This window comes from Lepidochelys olivacea, assembly GCF_965140295.1.
Source record: "Lepidochelys olivacea isolate rLepOli2 genome assembly, chromosome: 3".
Lineage (NCBI taxonomy): Eukaryota > Metazoa > Chordata > Testudines > Cheloniidae > Lepidochelys > Lepidochelys olivacea.
The window spans coordinates 42762999-42789245 of record NC_140413.1 but is presented as its reverse complement, the minus strand read 5'-3'; the positions used below and the strand labels follow the sequence as shown (position 1 = coordinate 42789245).

General features: G+C 36.2%; 1 protein-coding gene across 1 annotated transcript in view; it reads left to right on the top strand.

The window, feature by feature from the left end:
- Positions 1 to 26247, top strand: part of CSMD1 (CUB and Sushi multiple domains 1) — a 2028540-nt gene that overhangs the window by 1692210 nt on the left and 310083 nt on the right. Inside the window, exons 31-36 of the mRNA XM_084623138.1 lie at positions 5946 to 6062; positions 7409 to 7522; positions 9866 to 9961; positions 15838 to 16041; positions 17008 to 17132; positions 17803 to 17899. Of these exons, the coding sequence (XP_084479264.1) occupies positions 5946 to 6062; positions 7409 to 7522; positions 9866 to 9961; positions 15838 to 16041; positions 17008 to 17132; positions 17803 to 17899 (753 nt within the window). The remainder of the gene's footprint in view (positions 1 to 5945; positions 6063 to 7408; positions 7523 to 9865; positions 9962 to 15837; positions 16042 to 17007; positions 17133 to 17802; positions 17900 to 26247) is intronic.

Below are 26247 nucleotides of genomic sequence, written 5' to 3'. Positions count from 1 at the left end.
CACAGTATATTCATTCGCACCAAGCAGAGTGGTATCAAACACATGGCTTGCAAACCCTAGCCAGTTTGTTTGATATATTTTTTGTAATTTGCATGACAAGTTCAAATTTAGCAGAATCTAAGATTTGTTTTTTTAAATAAGTGTCTGGCCTCTCATGGAGGAAACCTTGAAAATGTGAACCAAGTGTAAATAGTGCACTGATATCTTCTTGAATGTGAAGCGTTCATGAAACAATAATATGTACATTAGTTATTTTGAAGAAAGAGTTGAAAATGGTCTCCTGTAAGATTTTTTTGTTTGTTCGTATTTATCGCTTGGTGATTATATTAGCAATGACCTAGATGTGTGGTGCGCCTCTTAGTCTATTTTGATAGTAATCTTTGTGAAAACACAGAGATGGTTTTGTAATCTTAGACCTTCATTTTAGGTGTGAAAAGTAGAGGCCTGAAACTTATATTTCCCTCCATTTAAAATGGCATCATATTTTATCAATTATTACATTAATGACATAGGGATGCTATTATACCTGGATTGTTGTGCTGATGAAACTCTGTGTGTGTGTGTGTGTGTGTGTGAGGGAGAAAGAGAGAGAGAGAAAGAGAGAGAATGTTAAGCTCACAGGAAAAAAGCACCCAGCGTAATGGTAAATGGTAAAGTTCAGGTTGCATACATAGCCTCAGTCCATCTTCTTTTTCATCTTCATTTATGATTTAGTACTTTAATTAAATGGCCAGACACTGTTTCTCCAATAATACAGTATACATCATATTATATGTATGTCTATGAGTTTCTAAGGTGTTATTATGGAAAAGCCTTTGCAATGCCATAATTAAGGCCTCATTCTGTTATACATTTAAAGCAGACACTGATCCTCTGTTTTTTATGTGCCCCAAATTTTCAGTACGTAACCTGAAATAAAATTGGAATTTTTAAAAAGTTTTAAGAAAATCTATTTTTCTGGTGCGTGCTGGAAAGATGAAGTGAAGGAAAGCAGAAGGATTGGAAGTGGAAATATGGGAGAAGTGCTTGAAAGTCAGTACTGGATATACTTTCTCTAAAAGGAAATACCTTTCATGCAGTTGTTTTTTATGTCTGTAAAATTTTGCCTAGGATATTTGGGTTCCAAAAGCTGCTGATGTGAGCTCAACCACACTAATTTCTCCCCACAACTTTTTCATATCAGTTTGATTTAAAATAGATATTGCAATAATGACAAGATTGCCATATACTCAGGGATCTGAGTGGACCAAAAGGGGATAGAATAATGGCACTTACATTGATTGCCTTAAAAATAGATTGAAGAGCATATTTCCAATGTGATTATGCTAAGGAGCTTCTTTAGCTTTCTGAAAGTCGGGTGGATTGGTTGAAATCACTGATTTTAATTATGATTTAAATTAGCAAGCATGAAATCTTGATTTAAATAATTGAGTTTATTTGTATTTCTACAAATACAAATGGTTTGTATTTCTACTTTTTGTATTTTCCTATAGAAAAGCTGAGTCTCATTAGTTGGTTTAAGAATTAAAACATGTTGATTTACAACTAAATATAGCTTTCACACTAAAATTGGGGCTTCCTTTTGCTCACCAGGAGGATACCGCTATATCTATACCCATTTATTTAAGCAGTTATATAGGTTAACTTGCACTTATTCAGGTTCTTAATTTTTACAGTTTTTATTATGTTGGAAATTGTTGAAGGATTTCTTACTTATTAGATTTTTTTTTACTTGTGATTTGAATCAAGCTCTATTTGAATGGAAATTCAAATTAAATAAATATGAAAAAAATAACAGCATTTAAAATTTGTTTGGTGTTGTGTTTTGTTTTCTTTAGGCTTTTTTAGTTACATAAAACTACCTTAAATGTGCTGGATACATAAGAAAAAATGTATCAAAAAGTTTATCAAAACATATTTTTCATTTAAAACTGACTTATTAAACAGAACTGATTGTTTCTGGTCACCATTTCCCGTCAAGATTTCAGAACTAGTAGCTACTTTTGCACCTAGTTTTTAATGCATAAATTGGAAATAATAAAAATTTTAAAAACCCAGCTTTTCTGCATTTTCAATTCCCAGCTGGTCTCTTAACTTTCAGAGAACTACTCATGCTGAACTAGTTGAATAAACTTAAATGAAGAAAATATTATCTTTGCACCTGCAAAAGAGACTAATATGGTCAAAAATTGGTTTTATCACTACAACAAACTATGGTTACAGGTATTTAAACAGTTACTTCCACCAGTTCAGTGGTCTGACTTTCTTTAAAACTTCAGCAGCAAATATGTATTCTTTAATATTATTTTAATTTAATTTAAATTACTTTAATAGATAATAAAACTCTTAGAATTTAATATAGGTTGCAATAATTTCAAATTGGTTTATTTAAAATAATAAACCCATATTGAATTATCTAAAAACAGATTTAAATAAAAAGTCTATTTTTTTGAAATCTATTTTTATCCATCCTTTTTGAAAGCCAAAAGGAGTTTAAATGTTTGATGTCTGAATTCAAGTCTTACTTCGCCATCTTTTGTCACTTTAGTTAAAACATTCAGTGGATCTCCAGCTAAATTTTGTCTCTACATTCAGATGTACACACATTTTGTCATACTCTCAACATCTTTAGTTTCGTTCAGTATAAGCATCTTCAAAAAAGAGTAGTATCATTGCAAATGTATTCTCTAACTTAATATGGTTAATTACCGTTCTGTCCTTGCCATCCTTCACGATGATAATTATATATAATATGGATTATGTTGCAAAAAATCAGATAAAATATAACATTGCTTGAGTCATTGCATGTTTTGATACATACAGATCAGGTAGGTGGGGTTTGCCTTCTTTGCTTAGATTTTTAAGAACCTTTGAACAAAATAATTTCTACATGCCTTTCTTGCAAGTACTTTCTGAGAGTCAAGTGGTCTATAGTTGAACTAATCTTTCTTTTTTAAATACTAAAGGTTGTTACTTTTTGCTATTGACTAGACAAGACATTTTCCTTTCTACCTTAGAGGACTGACTTCCTTTACTAAAAGTTTGAAATTTATCTATTGAGAATAACTTTTTCTGCTCCTAATCTTTGACATATTACTGTTTTGCCTAAATCAGTGATTTTCAACCTGTGGTCTTCAGACTCCTGGGGGTCTGTAGATGATGTCTAAGTGGCCTGTGAAAGGTGACAGTGAAAATACAGTTTCAGATCCCAGAAAAGGCATTTCATTTTTCTAATCAATCAAAAGTATGTGAATCCTCCCACCTATAGGTCAAAACCTGGAAATGTTGTTACCATAGAAGCTCACAGTTTAGCACCTTTTCTCTTGCTGCGTCAAATGCCACGCCGAGCACATGCAACATTTATAGTTGAATTCTGTTCAGCAAGTTTTCAGTCTAAAACTTCTATGTTAGTGGACCGCAGAAAACAAGATGAATTTCCGAAGGGGTCTGCACCTCCATTTGAAATATTTGGGGGGTCTGCAAATGGAAAAAGGTTGAAAACCACTGTCCTATATATAAATACTGTATTGAAATTTAGGCTTTTACAGATTGTCTTTTCCTAACCCAGTCCCCTTTTCAGACAGATAAACTTTAACAAAAAAAATTTCCTTCAGCAGCCTTTTAGGATTAATAGGGACCACAAGGGTCATCTAATCTGCCCCTCCTGCCAAGATGGGAGATTTGTTGTATCTAAATCGTCCAGGAAAGATGGCTCTTCAGCCTCCATTTGAAAACCTCTAGTGAAGGAGTTTCTACAACCTCCTGAGGCACTCTTTGCTCGTATGGCTTGCATTCCATCCCTTGGATCATCTTTGTCACTCGCCTCTGGATCCTTTCCAGTTTCTGTACATCCTTTCTATATATTGGTGACCAAAACTGGACACAGTACTTCAGCTGAGGCTTAACCAGTGCTGAGTAGAGCAGTACTATTACCTCCCGTGACTTGAATGCTATGCCTCTGTTAATGCAACCTAAAATTGTATTTGATTTTTTTGCATCAACATTGCATTGCTAACTCATGTTGAGGTTGGATCCAGCACAACTCCCAGACCCTTCTCAGCAGTGCTGCTGCCAAGCCAGTTTTCCCCCACTCTGTATTCATCCATTATTTCCACCTCCTCCTTTTCAACAGATTAAAGGACAGCCGCTTTGTACTGGTCAATCCCAAATGTCTCTTGTTGAGCACTGTGATTCACATTTCTCTGCCTCCTCCATACGTACAATATTATAGGAATGTCATTTCAGCATAGCTGATAGTTATGTGATTTGAACTATCTGTTATACAGTAGGCAGCTGGAGGCAAAAGGTCCCATTACTGGTGCCTGGGATGTAAGATTAGTAAACTTTAAAAGATCTGTGAACAGCACAAATATATAGTCACATAAAAAGAGATTTTGGAGCAATAGTCTGCAGAGTTTGCAATATTGGAACAAACATTTCTTAAGGCACCCAATTGCTGTTGTGGTCGCAGTGGCTGTGCATGCCCATAGCCTTCCGGGTCAGTAGTCATGTTCCTAAGAAAAAGTGTGGTGTTTTGTTTAAAGGACATTTTCAAGGTTTACATGCCAAGAAGTTTATCTTTTCATATAAAATGCCTTTTGAGGGTCTCTGGATACTGAAAACAATCACTCAGTACTCAAAAACTAAGAGCTGCAGCATTGTTAAAAGGTCATCTGTTGTGCAGAAGGAATTATAAACAACAAACACAAATATTCTTGAATTGCTTAGTTCCACAGAGTAAAAAATATTTTGTTCACATTATGCACTGCTGCCAGGAGCCCTACCAACCTTAGGAATCAAAACAATGTGACTATTTTGGATCTAATGTCAGACCCTTTAATTTAAATAAATCCTTCAAAGAAAATGTAATTGATGAGTTTCTGGCTATTACTGGTCCTTTGAAATTAGAGTGGCAAAATTCCAATGTCATGGTGACCTTTTAATCCTTGCAAAATCTCCATATTGTAGTATTTGTTAAATGTCATAAATAGCAATATAATGACTATCTAACTTATATACTATCAAAATGAAATGCTTTATCACTGTGCTATTGAGAAGATAAAATAATTGTTGTAAATGTATTTTGCATTTTATATACATTTAGGAGGTTTGATGTTTAAGTCTAAGATATCTGAACAGTTTTTTCATTTGATTATTTGACTGAGGAGCTAGGAAAGAGGGTAGTGTTTGTGTTGGGCAGAGGATACTTCTGCAGTTGCATACAAAAATAAGGAAAAATGTATCAGTCTGATAATATCCACTTTCTGTATGTGTTGGCCATTTGTCCAGAATTACATACTCTCTCCTTTTCTGTCGTCTTGTTACTATTTTCTCCTGTCAATATAACTATGGCAGCCCACTTGCACAGGTTAACTGAAAGCAGGATTTGGCCCTGGGTTTTTACAGTATCTCTGGCCTGGTACACTAATGGATCCTTATATTCACTTTTCTAGGCCAAATTTAATTTCTGTAACTTTAAAGAATTTCTGTAAATAAATTATTCTTTTTTTTATTTAGCGTTGATGAAAAATAGCAAAACAATTTTTGACTATAGCCTCTTTAATCTATGTTTGGAAAGCATCTTGCACACTATAGGTGCTGATGCAATCTAAATAATAAGTAGCAAGTCTTTGCTGAGATTTTAGTTAGATTAAACTTTGAAAACAAGCTTTTCAGTTTGTTTTTATAGTTTCTCCCAATGTAATAATTTATTTCCACAGAATTGTACAATTAATGTAATTGTGTAAAACACCAATATAATTTAATAGATGCTTTGATAAATATTGTTTCCTAACAAAGACTATTGTATCTGGTGCCATAGAAAAAAACAAAATTACCACAAATGTCACTTTACAGTTACTGAATTTTGCAGTTTCATGCTGGAACACCATAGACAGTAGCAGATGGAATTAAGGGATGATGCTTTTGTTTCTGTTCTGTTTCAGCTCCTTGTGGAGGCCAGTACACTGGATCAGATGGGGTGGTTTTATCACCAAATTATCCACATAATTATACTGCTGGGCAGACTTGTCACTATTCTATAACTGTACCTAAGGAATTTGGTAAGAGTTTGGTTTTACTGATTTATGGTTCACTAACTCCTTTGTTCTAAGGTAGATTTTATTTACTGTTTAGAAATAGTTCTAAGAAAAAATGAAACTTTGTTTCTCGTGCAACAAGAAGGGACAACTTTTTGCAGTATTGCAAATTGTTTAGCGAGAACATACATACTTTTGATCCATAATAGATTCAAGGGTTTTCACCATCCCATCTGCCCCAGGGTCATCAACAGAATCCATCTAAGAATGGTCTATGTCTGTTATTCAAGAACATCATGAACTCTTTCATTGATTACATCATTCACCATCATGGCATAATCATTCATCCAGGGTTCATGCATACACAGTAAATCAGTAGGTAAGAAAAAACAATACATAATATAAATATAATACAAAAGCCAAAACTTTATCTAAGAGAGATCTCCAAAAAAAGTTTATAAAATAATCAACAACTAAATTATCTGATTCTTGCAGTGTGTCAAAATAATTGTACAGTATCTCTAAAGCATGTGTGATTGGTGTTAGGACGTTTTCAGGTATGGCCTTCAGTAAAGCCAGTCCCACTACTGTGGGCACAGATAACAGGGAAGAAGATAGATGACTGCCACTTTACTTCTTACTTATCAAGTGTGGCTTGAAAAATTAGCCCTTCAATGAACTGGATTTAGAGCAGTTTAGTATATTTAGTACATACTATATGCCACAAAATCTTTGCTGTAAGGATTCAGCAGCTTTACCACTAAGGAATTTGGAAGAGCTACTAACAGAAGCAATTACAGAATGGCAGGTTGAGATCTTAGGGAAGGTGTATCACACATAGTAATAATAATTTAATAATGTGCCCTTCCAAATCTAACCTTTTGACTCCATCATGTTTTCTCCTAAACAGTGATTTGTGTCAACACCCCTCTGTCTTTGATTGTGTAACCTGTGTTCAGTAAGCCTGTCCCCAGGATGGGCCAAGGGGGGAGGAGGCAAGTGGGACAATTTGTCCTAGGCCCCACAGAATACTATAGTATTCAAATGGTAGCTGCAAAACTCAGTCCCTAATTTTTCAGCATGATGACAGCTTGCCTTTGGGGAAAGGATAATTTAATTTTTTAATTTAAAAATACAAAAATATAGAAAATCAAATTTAGGGTGTGCATTCCTGTTAATCACTAAATAAATGAAATTAGCTAATGGCTATATGATGAGTATCTGTTGATCTCTTTTATCAGAACAGAAAGTAAATTAAGATGCACTCCCTGCATGAAGTCTTACAAGAACCCAGTGAGGAATCATTTAATAAAGAGTATAAACAAAAATATACTGTACGTTTCATTTTATTTTCTCTTATTATTTTCCAGTTGTGTTTGGGCAATTTGCCTATTTCCAGACTGCTCTGAATGATGTGGCAGAGTTATTTGATGGAGAACACCCTCAGGCTAGACTTCTTAGTTCACTTTCTGGATCTCACTCAGGTAAAGAGAAAGCAAAAATAAATATAAACCACTTATGTGACTTAATACAGAAAGCATGGACTTCTGCACATTGTGGGTCTGCTTTTAAAAGTTAAGTAATTGTGAAGGGGATTAGGTGTTGGAACAAACTGTCAAGGGAAGTGGTGGATTCTCCATCTCTTGATGTCTTCATATTAAGACTGGATTTTTTTTTTTGGAAGATTTGGTTTAGACAAACACAGGTTATTGGGTGCAATGCCGGTGTCACTGGATTAAATTCTAGTGTGTATTATGAATGAGGTCAAACTAGATGATCTATCTAATGGTTTCTTCTGGTCTTAAAGTATGAATCTCTGCATTGCACACATAAATTCTGAGTGTCTAATTTATGCACACAAATTATTTATGTGTGTACAAAATCAATTATTTCTGCATTTACCTGTCCAGTTAACAGTTGGTCAGGTATGCAGGCAGGTATCTGGAGTGAAATCCTGGCCTCATTGAAGACAAATCTTCCATTGACTTCAGTGGGATCAGGATTTTGTCCCTGATTTGCATGCCTATGTTATATATTTGTACACCTAAAATGAAACATGCACAAAAATATGTTTGCAGTTGCATGCACCTAATATTGAAAATCTGGCCTCACAGAGGCATATACATTGAACTTTACAAATATGAGTTTGGGATTTTTACAACACACCATTTTCCATTCTCTTCAGTCTTGAACATGTGGCTTACTTTATTGTTTACTACTTATTAGAAAAAATATTATGTATCTGTTTTATAATTTAAAGAAAATTAATGTTTTAATGTTTGAAAAATGAAGACTATCTTTTTCCTTTGGTAAATCCATTCCATGTAGGTTGCAAAGGAAAAAGTTCCAGAATTCATTTTAACATTGTTTACAGTAGTTTAACAACAAAATATTGTTTGATTTTTAATTGTCAAGATAAAAGAGAGAATATTATCTAAACATCACATTTTGCTGTATCATACATATATACACAAAATGAAGACCAACATCTATATTTCCCCACAAGCCTTTAGAAAATGATTGAAGGAAAAAATGTGCAGTTTTTCCTTATTGTTCCATGACATCTTCAGAACAGATTTAATGTGCCAGGTTCATATGGCATTTGCACTGGTGTATATCTGGAAGATCTCCATTGAAGTCATTAGAGTTACAACAGTGTGTAGTTGATGTGAATGAGAGAAGCATCAGACCTATTGAGTCAGCTCATTTAAACCAGAGTAAATCAGCACCTCTCCATTCATTTCAATAGTTTCTCTAGAGTTATGCTGCTAAACAGTAAGCACACCATTGTCATAATCAAGAGTGGTAAACTGTGCATGTCAAAAGTGCAGAAATACAAAATCAAATACACAAATATACATATCAAATAGGAAGTTGGAAATCTGAATTTTGATATGCATTTAGCAAATGAGAAAAAAACCGAGTAAATATTTTAAGTTTCTTCATGACTTCTTAAATTTGCCTTCCAGGTTTGCAAAGCTTGCCTTGAGGAGAGTACATACAGAACATGCCAAGTGATGAGCTAACATTATTTTAAATTGAATTGCTTTTAGAAGATCTATTTAATAATATAATAAAAACAACTAGGAGTCCTTGTGGCACCTTAGAGACGAACACATTTATTTGGGCATAAGTTAAATTTCTTAGTCTCCAAGGTGCCACAAGGACTCCTCATTGTTTTTGTTGATACAGACTAACACGGCTACCCCTCTAAAACCTATTAATAATATAATGTTACTCATGTGATATGTTAAATATTTCACAGAGACAGAGAAAGATTCACTGCAAAAAGAGAGTCAAGAACCTATTTTCTCTCATTTTAGTTTTTTGTTTTGTTTTAAAATTGTATATTCCATTTTTTTAGAGAGAGACCTTGGGGTTCTTTTGAAAGGCTTTTAATTGTTTAATGCATTTTGGAATGCAAGCTAAAGCTGTCAGTCACAGATAAACTCTGGCAAAAACTCTTCAAATGACACTGGCCCAAAAGGGTAACAGACTCCAAGGCAAGCAATTTATTACAGCTCTAATCCCAACAGCTGCAGTAAATATCAGAAAGTTTATACACAATATAATTGTACATCACAAAATGTTTCTGTTTGATAATTATTTCTGTATACTTCCAATGGCAAAGTTAATGTTGTTAAATATGATTAGCAGAATTTTTTATACTAAAACATGGAAGGAAAAAAAGAAGAAAATTGTACTATTGTCTATCAGGTTTTTTTAACAGGATATTTTATTAAAATCTAAAATTCTCTCATCTTTCCAGTCTTTATTTAATTTTTTCCATTCTCTCTCTTCCTTTTCTTTCCCTTCTTCATTTGTAGGAGAGACATTACCTTTGGCTTCATCCAATCAGATATTGATGCGGTTCAGTGCAAAGAGTGGGGCATCTGCCAGAGGTTTCCATTTTGTCTACCAAGGTAAATCTGTTGGTTTTTAGTTCATCCCCTTGATAGAATGTTGGCGGACGCAATGGTGCCAATCTCATCTACATGACTGGATTGGAATGTTTATTAGATCACAAGATGTTTATAGGATTCTTTTAGCTGGAATAATTTTGATATACAGTGTGGAACAGACTATTCATGGACATAATGGGACAGATTTTCAGTTGGTTTAAACTGGTTTAAACTCCATTGACCTAACTGAGGGTCTGGTCTATTGTGGCACCTCTGCAGTGTTGAATAAATATGTTGTTGAAAAACTGCTCAGCAGCTGGTTATTTTTAACAAGTCAGAGATGTTCTCTCTCTCTCTCTCTGTTGTGTGTTTGGTGGTGCTATCATCTTTATGTGTAAATGGTAAGCATGATAATCCACAAATTGGAGGCAACTACAATTAACCTCATATTTGTATTGCCTGACAAGTAGACTTGAGTATTATTTCTGTGTTTATTTTGTATTCAGTAGTTGTATAGAGCCATTGTACTAGAAAAGTGTGAATCAGAAATTTGGCTATGTCTCACATCTATCACTCTTTAGCTCCCGCATTTAAAATACAATCCTGTTACCCTCAATTAAGTGACATTTCCATTAAAACTAGCTGGAATTTTTCCTGACTATGAACACGAGGATCAAATACTTAGTGCTTGTTATCTTATAACTGTTAGAAGTTCAGTGGTGAGCAAAGATTGTCAGAGATGTCTTATATTTGGACTGGAACTCTGTGTTTCCCGGGGCTTGTATACACTTAAAATGCTACAGCTGCTATGCCAACAGGAGGTGTTCTGTTGGTGTAGGTAATCCATCTCCCCAGGAGGTGGTAACTAGATTGATGCTAGAATTCTTCCATCAACCTAACACTGTCTACACGGGAACTTAGGTCATCTTAACAATACCATTCAGGGGTGTGGATATTTTAAACCCCTAAGTGACATAGTATTGATCATCTAATTTTCTAGTGTACACCAGGTCTAGACCTCTGTATTGCTGAAGATAGGAGGAGGCAGATTACAGACTTGTGTTAAAACCTGTATATCCTTTGGGAACAAATGAAAACAGACCACTTAGTGACATTTTGCCATCTCTTAATCAGAAATAGGCACTGGAAATGCATTTGGAGTTGCAATATTAAAAATATTTTTCTAAACTGAAATTTAATAAAAATCAATCCAAAACTAAGTTGTCAGGTTTCTTATAGAGTATCACTATTTCATTCTGAAAACTTCCATCTTCTGCTTGTATGCAATAATGCCACAGGAAATATACCATGTGGCTTTAGTATCACAAAAATCCCTGTTTAGTTACAGATAAAACTGTAATGTAGCTCCTTTTTTACCTGAGTAGTTGTCAAAGTCTGGAGCCCTGGGGATAGGCCATTTGGGAGTAGAAAGTGGTGATGGAGTCTGGTCTTTTCTTTGATGCAGTCTTGTTTATTTATAAGGAATGTGCAAAGTCTGGCTCTCCAAATGAAGGATACACCAAAAACTGGGGATATGTTCTTTCCCTACAGCCCCAGACCTCCTTAGGCAGCAGTAGACTTAGAACCTTCCTTTAGACTTCTCGAGGATCACACTGTGCTTACAGGCTGGTGCTTGGCTTGCTTTCTTTCCCATTTTTTTGTCTGTTCCCCCTCAAGTTAGATTTTTGCCACACCCTCAGATAAACACATTTCCCTGGTCAGAACAATGTCTAGTGGAACCCTCTACACACGTGATGCTAGGTTCTGGGCAGACTCCATTGTGTTTTGTTTTAGGTGTAGCCCCTTTACTGTCTCTTACAACTTTCTTAAAGGAAGGGCTTGTTCACACATCATTTTCAATGAGATTGTAACCCATCTCATAACAATAGTGTAGAGCAGGGGTTCCCAAACTTGGTCTGCAGGTATGGCTGCTTGCATCTCCCAGTGGCCACAGTTCACCGTTCCTGGCCAATGGGAGCTGCAGGAAGCGGTGGCCCAGCCCGAGCCGCTTCCCGCAGCTCCCATTGGCCGGGAACAGTGAACCGCAACTACTGGGAACTGTGAGCAGCCGTACCTGTGGACGTTCAGGTAAACAAAGCATCTTGTGGCCCGCTAGGGGCTTATCCTGAACAAGTCATGAACCAAGTTTGGGGACCCCTGGTGTAGAGAGGTGTGAGGTAAGGTTTGGTAATGAGTCAGTGAAAAGTCAAAATTTATTAAATTCCCCATATTATGTTAATGTTGCCAATAAGTTGATTTTCACCTCTAATGACTTGGATTCAAATGTAGGGTTAGTCATAAGCAAAATAAGCATTATGAGCACAGTTTAATTCTTATTGAATATATTGATCTTTTTTTTTCTACATCAAAACACTGTTATAGCTTGGTATACAGCGATTTGCTGTAAGAGACCAGTTCACCTCAGGAGTATTTTAGAAGCTGGAGTTAGTAGGACTGCTAAAAATCAGAGGTGTGCAGGCAGAATGATTCCTTTTATGTGTAGAAATATTTCATTTCACCATGCTTGCACACAATAGTCTGGATGCAGCTAGTGCTGTCAGTCTTTCACTTCTATAAATTAAAAGAAGTAATTAAAATAGAAGTTTACCATGCACAAAAGGGGAAAAAAGGGAGGGGGAAAATCTATATAATTTTAAAGAAGGAGAGCATTGCTCTTTGATTTTATGTTGATTTCTTCATATCATCTATCCTCATCTGAATTGTAGCTTTCAATCTTTTTCGTGTGTGCGCTTTCCCAAATACCTTCTGTGTCTAATTATTTGTAGTCTGTGACAAGTTGCCTTTCAAAGAATTTAAAATGAACACAAAGCTTTCATTTGATTACGCATATGCATATATTTTACTGCAGAAGACTATGTCTCTAGGAATACCTTATGCTGTGCTTCATTTCGATCTATTATACTGAACTGCAGAATTAGTAGTAACTGAACAGAACTGATTTTGAGAAATAGGAAATGCTACCCTCAGCATCACAAAATGAATCAATCATACTTGACTTATCTCAGGAGAATCCTGATTCTGGTTTTGTGTACCTTTTGATAAATGGATACATTAGGATCTCAAGTTAGTACAAATGTTGCTAGTGCAACATATTTGAGGCATTTAATTACATTTAATAAAGGTTACCTCAATTTTGTTTTTTTCCCCTCTCTCTCTGAAATATGTGAATGCATTTCCAGCACTGCCTGCTTGCGAACATTATAAATACAGTGGAGACACTGTAGCATCCACACTCTGAATGAACACACTAATCTGACCTGGAAAGTCAGTCATTTTATTTATCACTCTCTATTCCAGGCTGACCTTATTCCCTGTTCACTTTTCCACTGGGCTGATTTCAATTTTGTTTCACAGCAGTGTGAAGCATTTACTAAAAGATGGAAAATAATTACTATAGAGAATAGAATTTTTCTGTAATACAGTCTGAGAAGTCTAGCTTGCGTTATAGGCAAAAGCTAGAAGGAGGGCTGGAGGAAGAGAAGGTTATAGCCTGCAATATTTCAAATTCTGGTCCTAACAAGCAACAGATGAGGTTTGTGGCTTTGAATTCAGGTTTAATGGTTTTTGCAGTACCACTTTCTGAAAAACTTATTTTTCTCCATGTCTCATCTATCTCTTCTTCATTTCCTTTTCTCTGATAGCTACATTTCCCTATATTTCACAGAATAATTGTATATAATATTGGCCTGAATGAATGCCTAATCTATTGATCCTACTGTTGGCCTTCTAGAATATTAGGGTTAAGCCTGCTGAAATCTGCAGTTGGGAACAATCATATATAAAAAGATTGGGAATGGTCTAATCTGATTTTTTTGTCACTGTCCTGTGCTTGCTTCCCTGCTTTGACATAAAGTTAGAAATTTCAGCAGAAAACATTTTATGTGGCTCAGTCTGTGACAGCATAGATCCTTCTTCCTCTGATATGCAGAATGAGGAGCAAGCCACCATACAGGATTTTAATATGTTCTTGTGCTGGCTCAAAGTACACACTTTAATTAATTGAGGAGTTAACATTATATTTCAAAAAGGTCCTTTAAGAAATTTAGCTGGTCTCATGCCTTTTTTTTTTTTTTTGGTTCTTCTTGATCTCAGTAATGAAATAATGCAGAGTTTTCAAATTTCCCATATAGATAAAACTCACTGAAATATTGTACGATAGCTGTTTTAAATATTTTTGTTAGAATTAATATTCATTTTTCCTGTTATTCTTCATGGTAAGGTTTCTTTTAGTGACAACATGAAGGGGGGAGGGAGGGCAGGGAGGGGAGAAAAACATCAAATAAGTCTTCAAAAATTCAGTTTAATCTAAATAGGGACCACAAATTCTAAAAACCATGATCATATGGTTATTGCATGGTGTTATTCTAAGGCAGAGTTAAGGCTATTTGGGTACTCTGACACTGCATCTCTATACCTTAACATGTTTTTTTTTTTTAAAGTTTAACCTTTTTACTTTAATAACTGAGGGCTAGATTCTGATTCAGGGTGTAAGCCTGTGTAAGGGAGTAAGAGGAGGTAAGACTCTCCCTGTCCCTTCAAAGGCTACCTGGACCTCTGATCCAGGCATGTATGAATGCACTCTTGGCTCCATACATCCTTCTACACACTGGCCATGGTCGATGAGCCTGGGTGTGACCATGGGGTGAGACAGAGGGGTATAGTGATTTGCTGCTGCTGTAGGCCAGCAGTAAATTCATAAACTTGGAATTGGAAATAGGAGAAAATGGAGTAATCATGGCTAATAGATGTCTCTGAGTCATGACACCTCCTGGGAAGGCTACTAGTGTGGCACAGCTGACACATCTTGCTCTGCCAAAATCAAAATCTAGCCCTCAACCTTGATTACCTTTACTGTTTTAAAATTATTTTTTGCCATCCCATATGTTTGTTAGTATGAGGTTCCAGTGGAAATTGGTGGCCCAGGAGTACTTACTCTGTTATTTAAAGTTTGATACCTAGGTCTACTGTCTTGCTTTTGGAACTGATAGTTCTAGTGGATCTGCTGAAGAAACAGTAATGATAAAACAAAGTCCATGAATGTGAGTGCCACATACTGGTCTAACTCATATTCATCACCAGAAAGGATAATTTCAGTAGAATTATTTTATTACAATACAAGACATAACTATGGTGGCACAAATGGTACTTCTATCATTTATTTTTCCTGTATATATTTTTGTATATTGTCTTAGTTTAGAAATGGCAGTTTCTGTTGCATATAATTATGTATTAATTATAAGATTATTTCTACAAAAATCAAATGAAAATAGTATTCTAAGGAGAATGGTCTCTGAAGTACTACACTTGTGAGACTAGGTTATAATTTCCAGCTAACCAACACAACACTAGACTCCCAGATAAATAGTAACTTCAAGCAGACACTTGTTTATATAGTAATGGTGGTGAACTAGCAAGCAAAAAATAGCATTTATGTAGAAATGAACACTTATAACACTCCCTCTTATACCTGAAATTTGTGTACTTAAATTTTCAAAATATGCTTACATTATAAATCAGTTTTATAGTTTGTTGAGCTCAGTTATTTGTTAGAAATAATGTATCTCAGCCATATTTTTTTTAAAAAAAAATTGAAGTAGAAGAGGTAAATTCCAGTATCCCACCAATTTAAAAATAAAACAATAAAACAGGCAAGCTGTTAACTAACTAATATATAATTACTGCTGTGTTTGTCCACATAGTCACTGTAATGCCTTTACCCAACTACTTACTCTTAAAGGGCTTTAAGGTACCATGAGTGCAACAAGTATTATGTAAAGTTAAATTCCATATTATAAATGCCAGTATCTAGATATACTGTTTATTTCTCAGCTGATGACTGGCATTTTGGGTAATAGCACCTTTTTCTGTTCATGCAGCTGTTCCACGCACCAGTGATACACAATGCAGCTCTATTCCAGAACCCAGATATGGCAGGAGAATTGGGTCTGAATTTTCAGCAGGCTCTGTTGTTCGATTTGAATGTAGCCCTGGTTATCTGCTGCAAGGTTCAAAAGCTATTCGATGTCAGTCTGTGCCTAATGCTTTAGCTCAGTGGAATGACACTGTACCAAGCTGTATAGGTAAGCAATTACATTTTGGTAATCTGTTAAGGGACACAAGTCTTCAAATCAGAATTTAAGAAATGTTTCAGAAAATAGTGTTTAACACATATATTCACTCTCCATTGATTAATACTGGTCATGTTCAATTTAAAAGGGCATTTTTTCATATAAAAAGTAATTGAGTACCAGCTGGTTGGTAAGCAGTTATAGTGTTTCATATAATAACCTATTAGATTAACAAGCGTGATGCATGTTTTCCTGAATATTTATTATCTGTGTGGCTACCTCTAAAGTTGGAAGTATAAAATACAACTTCATTTTCTGAAAATCATAATAATCCCAATTTATTATACCATTTTTGTGGTACCCTTTTAGCAGATGTTTGTTGATATACAGCGCGCTGTCTCTCTCTTTGGATTAGCATTCTAATGTACAGTGAATATCAATTTCATTGTTAGTTGCAGTTATTTTGCTTCATTTTCAAGAAGAACCTTTAGTGGAATAATGTTTAGCACTTTGGATTTATTTATACATTTAGTAGGTGCTTGTCTTTTGTGCATAAATCTCATTGGTATCAACTGGAGTTATGTGCCTGTATGGAGAGTAGAATAAACCATCAAATATTTAAATTATAATTATCTTTAATGGTCTAAGCAGAGTTGATTTTACAGACCCATTATTCTATATCATCTTTTCTTGAAATCTGAGGAAATGCTGGGCTATCGATAAATATATTATTTAATGTGCTGCACTGTGATTTATCAGGTAAGGCAAACATTAAAGCTACTTTAGACTTAAGTGTCCTGATTACATTTTATTTAACTGAAAGCTGCATTCCAAAATGCAGACCAAAACTTAAAATCTACGTACTTGTAATAAAAAGAGAGTTATAACCATTAGATCAATTTGTACATTTAATGTTACTTTTCTGTCCAGTTAAATGTCTTTGGCTTTGACATAATCTGTGACAATATTGTCTTTCAGTACCATGCAATGGGAATTTCACTGAACGGAGGGGCACTATCTTGTCACCCGGTTATCCAGAACCCTATGGTAACAGCTTAAATTGTGTGTGGAAAATCATAGTGACTGAGGGATCAGGTATTCAGGCAAGTCCATATTCTGCCAAACATGGAATACTAAATCACTTCCCCAATCCCCTTCCCCCCACAGCCAAATCAGGAAAAAGTAATTAGGGGTTTTTGTTTTTGTTTTCCTCCTCATTATTTTTTTTACCAATGGATAGTTTCTAATCTCATTTTTCTTTTTCTTTTTTTGCTCACTCTGTTGTGCAGAGAAAATGGATATAACCTCAGTAGTCACTAGCAGCTTTCTTTTTTAGCTAAGTAGAATAGCAAAGATAGGTCCCAATCCTGCAGGTTGATCCTGCTCCCATTTACCGCTTCATTGATGTCAACTGGGCAGTGCACAGAAGCAGAGGTCTACAGTAGCTAATCTGATTGCAGGACTGGGGCCATAATTGTAGCATGATTTTCCATTTTCTTGAACCGTGTGTACTCATTTATATCTTTGCAATGTGTGTGCTGTTTTGCACTAATTTTGCACAAGTGCAGATGAATATACAAAATAAAAGAGGAGAATAAGTATCAATTTATTTTAGTTTTGTTTTTATTTACATTTTTTCCAGGGCTTTTTTGTTTTATTTTGCTTGTGTCTGTTTTTTTTTTTAAAGTTTTTTGTTTGTTTTATTTTTAGAGCATTCATTTAAATATAATTATTTGGGTTGAAAAACAAATACTGAATGGCATTGTTTTACAGATCCAGGTCATAAGTTTTGCCACAGAACATAACTGGGACTCTCTTGAAATCTATGATGGTGGAGATATGACAGCACCGCGACTGGGGAGCTTTTCAGGTAAGCATATAGTCTGGCTAAATGCAACCTTTTTATGGTGACCAGACTATGTATGTGAAAAGTTTCAATGTTTTCTTTAAACTGCTTTCCAGTCTCAGGTGGTAAATTTGAAATGGTATAATTTTGTCAATGTACTTACACCTAGGGAGATTTTCAAAGTATCTAACTACCATTTGTGCCTTTGAAAATCTTCCCCGTCATTGCCAACTCCCAATATAGATATGCTGCCCTGATGTAAGGTGGGCTTACACTGCTGATACAGGTTGCTTTGGTAATGTAGGTTTAACCTTGCTGTTTTTAGACTCATCCTTTTAGGGAGGAGACAAAGTCATTCAGTATTCATGTAAACTCACTAGACAGTTAGAGAACAGAAAAAAATTGGTAAACTGAAAATGTTACAAACCATGCCCTTTGTTGTTTCATGAGCATATTAGACATCTCTGGCATCACTCCCCTATCATAAAGTAATGTTTTTACTGAAGGAATGTGTTGTAGTACCACCAACATGAGCAAACACCTTACATAGGATGGACTGATGAATTATATCCCAGGCTCATCTATTTTGCACCAAGATTCATCTCTATTGTGGGGCATAGCTATAGCACTCCAGGACATATGTATGTGAGATTTTGTGGTAGCTTCATATATGTTTTAAAATTAAGGTTTACATTGTGTTAAATAAGAAAATGAATAATACAATTAATTAATTAACCAATTAATACAGTAGTAGCCTCTATATTATTTAATTTGATATTAATACAATGTAATTGATGCTGCTTCTGATTGTTTAATTTTCAGTGCACTGCAAAATAATATACCGAAAGCTCTTAACTATATTGTACAATCAGAAAGGAAGCTCATGATTTTAGCAGCTAAGTAGAAGCAATTGAGGCTTTTGGAATTTACAAGGTTTGGGAAGTAGTTTGGGATTGTGGGGTAAGCACAACTAACATAATTGGGCATGAAAGAGTTAACAGTATTGAAAATTCAGTTGTCATCATTACATTTAAAGTTAGACCTTATTGAGATAAATCAAGGTCTTTGCCCTTCACAGAACTATTTTTCCAAGTTGTGCTCAGACTAAGCATATATGGCTACACTTTGAGCTGGGGATGTAATTCCCAGTTTGAGCAGATATACCTGCAGTATCACTGATTGAGCTAGCACACTAAACATAGAGTGTAGCTCTGGTGAGACAGGTGGCAGGAGGGGCGAGCTGCCATGAGTACATACCCAGCCAAGTTGATAGGTGCATATTCAGGGCAGCTAGCCCATCCTGCCACTCAACTGCTGCAGCTACACTTCTGTTTTTAGAATGCTATCTCAAGCAGAGCCAGTGCAGATTCATAGAATCACAGATTATGTCTATTCAAGCTGGAAATTACATCTTCCACCTCCATCGTAGACATATTCTTGGTCAGACAACACTGCATTGGTTGGTTCACATTTGGAAGATGGCTAGAAACTTATTTTTATGAAAAAATGTAAATTTAGCTTCTGGATCTCAGTTTTGCCTGAAAATGCAGTATACTGTGAAATGTGATATTGGCAGAGTTCTATGTTTATTTTCCCTCAATAACTGATATGTTAAATGTTCTTACTTTACAAGGGCTTATCTACATAAAAGTTTTACCAATTATGCCAATATCATTATACAAGTTTTGTTATACCCCCCGTGTACACATTCTTATTCCAGTATAAAAGTGGTGTTTTCACTTTAGCTTAAACTGTTCCCAAACAACATAAATTAAACTGAAAAAAGACACTTACATTGGATTGAGTATGTCCATATGGGAGATTATACCAGTATGGCTATATCAGTTTAAATTCCTATCTGATATTGAAAAAAACTTTCCTGTGTAGAGAAGGCCCAAGTAAAAATATTGCAGAGTGTGATGGAATCTGCTATTGCAAACTTAACCTGGTATCTTATGGTAAAGCTACGTTCCTTCTCCCTTGTGTAGGTTCATGAATACTAAATGTTCTGCAGACATAATTATGTTCTCAATAACTGTTGTGCAGTCCTATCGTCTTCAGATTGTGCTCTCTGTACTGTATTGCAAACCATATAAAACTCAACTGACTTCCAATCACTCCTTCAGTAACACCTGTCCAATTGTACATGTGTAACTGAGTAGAATTTCATACACAATACTGCTGATGATCCAGTCCAGCTCAGTCTCTTATAGCCATGTTGGATCTGCAGGGCTCACAAGAGTCAAACACGCAAAGAAATCACTTTTGTTTCTAAAATCAATATAAATTACTCTGAATACAAAAAAGGAGATGAAGTCTGGTATAGGTAGTTGTCTGACACAGAATGAGCTGATCTTTTAAGGGGTTTGAGGCTCAGTCAGGATCAGCCTAGTGAGCCTCTTTCTCCAAGTCAAGGGAGTAAGTCCTGGGGTCACATGGTAGGGTAACTTGTTATTCAGAAGCTAGCCTTCTAGGACATAAAGAGCAGCCTGGGTTTAGTGAGCAAGGAGAGTTCAGGGAGAGATTTCATACAGCAAGGAGATGCTTTTTAGCTCCTGTGCAGAGGACCTGGGCAGCAAGACTGCTGAGGAAAGCTGAAAGCATGCCTCACTAGAGAGGAGCACAGACTCTCTTTAGCTCCCACACAAGGATACTAGGGATCAGAAAAGGCCTGAAGGGATCCAGAAGTCACTGGGGAAAGGTCTCCAGGCCAGCCAGACGGAAAGTCTTCACTGAACCTACCTTTGTTTGGACAGGAGCAAAAGCCCTTACAAGGGACTGTTGACCCTGAAGAAGATGGCTGGAATACAAGGGTTTTGAGATAACATATTCATTTATGCTAATCATCCAGACTATTGGAAAAGAGTGTAATTCCAGTGCACCAGTTGTGGTGATTATTTGATAATGGAAGAGTAAGGAAACTGAGTTAGGGTTAGGGTTGGATGCTGGCTTATGGGAGACCCTGCTGTGGTGTTATTTTAATTAGTCACTTTTCAGAGTTGAAATACATTTCAAATGTTAATTATTATTAATATTTGGAAAGGCTATTTCAGGTAACTTTTTAAAGCTTTCAACACTGTAATTGGTATATTTCTCTTTGTTTTCTCAAATCTCCAGACAGCCTGAAATAATGACTCAGAGGTCTGGACTCCCTCGTCCCTAAATAACCTCATTGGAGGGTTAAGTTGAAACCCTAATTATAATATGTTGCAGAGAAGAAAGTGAAGAGAAGGAATGAGGAGAAACACAAGAGAAAGGATGGGGAAGGAAGAGAAATAAGGGCAGAAATGCGGTGGTCTTGAAGGGGCACATATTGTCCCTTGAAGTGATAATGAATGTGACCATAGGGTATTGACCAAATAATGATGATAAAAAGCTAAAACACTTAGTTACTCTTTCAAAGTCGTATTCCACTTTGATCTTTGTGCAAATTTCCCATTGACGTCAATGGAAGATTTGCTAGGTTCTGAGGACTGTATTAACTTTTAAGTTTATACCCAGGCCACCGGACCATAATCAAAACTGGAAATTGTCCCTCTCCAAAAAGAATGAGCTTGGCATACCTGGGTACTTCTATTTGAATAATAATCTTTTCAGTTTAGGATATTCAAAAATATCTCATGTGTCCTAGGTAAATCATCAAGGGAAATCTGGATGAAAAAGTTGGTTCCTCAGTATTCTACTATGAATCACATAAAAGAAGACAAAAGAAAATTAACTGTTCATATTGCAGCAGTATGTTATTTCTATGGTTGAATGTACAACCTGTGGCAATGTTCGGAGTCTTGATTGTAGATGAAACTGCTGTTTGAATTACTCCAAATTAATAATTGATACATTGCTAGAAAGAATTTGTTACTGATCCAAAGTTATGCATGTTTAGAAAACACATTACACATTGTGAGAATTGTTGTTTTCAATTATGATATTACCAATTATGATATTAGGTTAGTGGTAATGCCTTGAATTTTGTACCATTGTCTTTGGAGTTTACCTCTGGAATTTCAGTATAACTTTTGTAGACACATATTGATGTTTGATAATATTCCTTCTGAAGAGAAAATAGTTTATCCTTCTCACTTGACAACTGCCTTTGCAATTTCCCACTTGTAAGACAGTGTCCAATTCTAAACCACTTAGTGAAGCAGTGTTACCGTATACACACAGGTGCCTCCTTATGAGTCAGATTGTTTGGAGCTGAGGTTATAAAAGAGACAAATGGCTTCAACAATTTCAGTTCATACTAACGAGAGCTAGCAATTGGTACTAAATAAATATCTATGATAAGATTAAAAGATAGACAATTTTGCCCCACCCTAATTATCTGATGTGGAGAAGTTATTAGTTCTCTATGCCATCTGATGGAAATACAAACAAAGGTAGCTAAAAAGGCTGACTGAAAACCAGGTATTTTTGAGGCATGCTATGATGAACTGGATGAATTTGCAAGGATAGTATGGATGGCAGTGACTCTGTGCCATCATGCCTGACTGAAATCTTTTAATCTCACTGTCATACCACAGTTGTAGTCAAGACCTTCCTTTGAAGCTTCTGATCTATTTAATGTTAAAACAGATCCATATCTTGAAAAGCTCAGAAACTACAACAACCAGATCTTTGGTAGTGTCAGAGTCTGCTGGATAAAAGAACATCTGTACCTTCAGGTTGCAGAGGCACTTGCCAGGGATTTTTGGAACCTACAATTAACTCAATATTCCCAGTCTTCTCCTCTTCCTTTTTATCATCATCAGTAGCAACATATTCAGAGGAAGCAATGCTTTCAGGATACTTTCAAATCTATTTCTTTTGATACTGTTGTTTTAGGTAAACACTACATTTTATGAATGACATGAGTCTTATTTGAGTAACATCAATAGACCCCTGTCCTTTCAATTTTCCCTTTGAGAGCAATCTTATGTATTTCCTTGCAGCATGTGAGGGAATTATTTTGGATTGTTGGATGTATTTGACACAATTGCCCAGAAGGGGATAGATACAAATGGCTAGATATGTCAGGAAGTTATCTTGCTTTGGGAGTCCTGAACCCATCATTGGTTCAATCCAATGACTCTTCATTTGACAGGGAAGCAACACAAGACATACTTCTTGACATTTCTCATAGTCAACAAAACAAGTGATTCCTCAAGGCCTCACTCCTGTATTATCTGTATGTGGAAAGAGCCTCGGCTAAATCTCTTTGCCTCTGAGTAAAGCAGCAACTTCCTCTGATTCTGCTCCATTGTTAGACAGGAAGACCCAGCACCATTGACAGTCTCTTTCATCATGAATTGGAGTCAAGAATTTCTCTATGCATTATCTCTAAGTCTACTGCAACAGAAGGTCATTTGAAAAATCTGACAAGGCTTGACCCAAGATGCTGCTGATCGCCCCGGCTTATGTTCAGTTGTTTATAGGTCTCTATATGTCCTGCCTCCCAGTCTACCCAGATCACTTTCATCAAGTTTGAGGTGAGATTCTCCAATCAGTTGTGAAGCATCTCAGGCTGACTGCTTGGTTTTTATATTTCTGGGAGGAATAGACTGAAAGTTTAAGGTTTAAAATATCCAGTTGGAATGCAGAAAGCCTTTAACCAATCAAATCGACTCAGTGAATTGGAAGAGATTTTGTAGATGGACAGCTAAATAGAGAGTAGGCCTGATATGGTTTTCTATTCCTTTTGTCTTGGACTATCTATTATGTCTGGAAGTCAAAAACGTCTAGAACTGTCAGGGTCCACTTGTCATCTCAGCTTTCTCTCCTCTGATGCATGGATTAGCAGTTTTTGCTTAACCTACAGGAACAAATTTCCTTGGTCTGGGGATGTTGTTTTAGAGGCAGAGGACAGTAGCAAGGTAACAAAACTGTAATAAGTTTTGTGAAGGTACATCTTACAGTTCTTGTTTCTACAGGCTTCTGTGAGGGAGAAAACAGGGACTTTCATAAAGACACTGCCAAAGGAGACCTGCTGCTGTCATTACTAGTGTGTATGGAAGAGTCCCCATGTGGGAGGGGAAGAGCAGGCCATAAGGATCCCCGTAACAGTTCCCCAATGTGAGTTGGGGAAAAAAGAAAGAGAGAGCAGTTGAGCCTACTCACCTCCCTGCTCCCAGTGAGTGCTGGAAGCTGATGCCCTAGTGGGGAAACTAGTTCTTTTGAAACCTAAATTCTCAGGTTATACTACCCGATATCTCTATAGGTTCCCTGAGGCATTTAGAATTGAGAAACCACATATTATGTTTGTAGTTAATATTAATTGAGTTTTGGTACTCTTTTGGTTCACTTCTCACATAGAAGTGAAACTGGCACTCTATTATCTTTAAAAAATCAGCAAAATACACAATCTATTTTGAGAATTTAACAGAAAACTTTATCATATGCAAACCTATAGATAACTCAGAACTTAATTTTGTGGGTGAAAGAAGCTCTGTAATTAATGTAAGCAAGAATGAGAGTTTCTTTGTTTTAATTAGTAGAAGTGTTTTCAGATTACTTGATGGTTACATCATTATAACTGGACATGGAACTTGTTAAACTACACTTGTTGTTTTTTTTTTCAAGTGATTGGCTCTTAAATTGGCTTTTAAATGTTTGCTGTGTTAATACAGAGATCAAATGCAAGCAAACAGAATAGACTGTCAGCTGGAAAGTTCAGAACAAAAGGAAGTTTTGAGATTAGACAAAACAGATCTTTTGTAAAACAGGCAATGACTTTTGCCAGTTTAACAAATGCCATTGTTAGTTCAGACAAATATGTGTGTTTGTGTGTCTGTGTTTGATAGTAGTACATTATTTGTTATAGATTAATCAATTCTACTGAAATGGTATTGTCTCAACCAAAGTGTAAAAGTACTCTACTCGAATGGAAAATCATGCTCTCTGATTGGAGGGAGTTTTATTGCTTAATGACTACAGCTGGATAAATAATATTCTTTGATTATGTTATTCAGTGAATATTGCTGTTTTAGTGAATTTTATTATTATTACTTATTTGCAATATTTAACTAACTCAATAGTTGACTAAATCTGCTGAATGAATTATTTAACTATTTTTTCTGATACCAAGTAGCTTGAATTGTGAGAGGCTACATCACACTACTACACCAAATATGCACAATTAATGTAATTGAGAAAGGGTAGTCTGGCGAAGGGTGTATGCAGAAGGGCCAATGTACCTAATGGACAGAGTGGAATTATGTGCACTAAACAGCCCTTGTTCAGATTATATGCTTTACACAGACTTGGGTAGCAGGCAGTGAAGAGCTGTTCCACATCAGGAGATGAATGGGAGAGCTTTGTCTAAGAGGCAGAATCTAGCATTTGGTTTGATTCCTAGGAATTTGATTTGCATGTTTCCAATTTTACTTGTAATTTTCTATTTTATTAATACCTGAAGAATTGCTTTGCCTTTCACACTGAAGGGTTTAGTTGGAGTTAGACAAGCTGGTAAATTTGCATTGAATCAGAGTAGCACTACGACAATATTGTAAATTAATCTATAGCCTCTGTTTTCTAATAATTTTTTCAGTCCTCTCCATGTCAGACAGTCTTCATAGTGGGGACTTCCCTGTCTCCATAGTAACTGGGGGCAGACCTTTGCCCTGAGCCTGGGCTTTGGATTGCCCCTTAGAATTCAGAAGGATTCTCCAGAATTTTCTGCCCCCAAGAAGCATGAGTGGCAGACTCCCACTTTCTTTTTGTAGCAGAGGTCTCACAGGATTTGCAAAATATTTTTAATGATGTGTGTGGTTGGAAGGACAGCTTCTCTTCTCACCTCCCCACTGAGAAATAGTAGAGACCTCAGGAACCGAGGTCCCAACAAGGATGTGGGTGAAGTCCATGCTGAGCAGGCTGCAGAGAAGCTAGATCCCAGCTGGCATGTAGGCAAGGTCTATGCTGAGGCAGTTGAGCAGGCCACATGGAGCTTCCTTCATTGAGACAAGCCCCAAGCAGTTGCATGGAACTGAAGGTAAGATTTTTCAAAGCCCCTGCTTCTCCCCTGCACATGGGACTCTATCCACACAGCTTGCAGGGCAAGCAGGAAAACAAGCTTCCTGAATGTTGAGGGAAGGCAAGATCCCCAATCCCCATAGCAACACAGAGAGAGAAATTCCTGCTCCCAGCCAACAGGTGGGCAAGGTCCATGCTGGGATGAATGAGAAGGCTACAAAACATCATCCCTTCCCATAAACTGTTTTATCTGGAAGGCCTCACGTGCCATGAAAGATGCTGTCTCCTGCAACCTCTCTAATACCAATGAACCATTTGTCTCCAGTGGTTCTCCCTCACTCTACATTCAGCATGTTTGGTCCCCACTCAGCCTGGACACAGCAGCAGGAAGCATGAGGTGAACCGATTCAGATTCTCTATCCTGG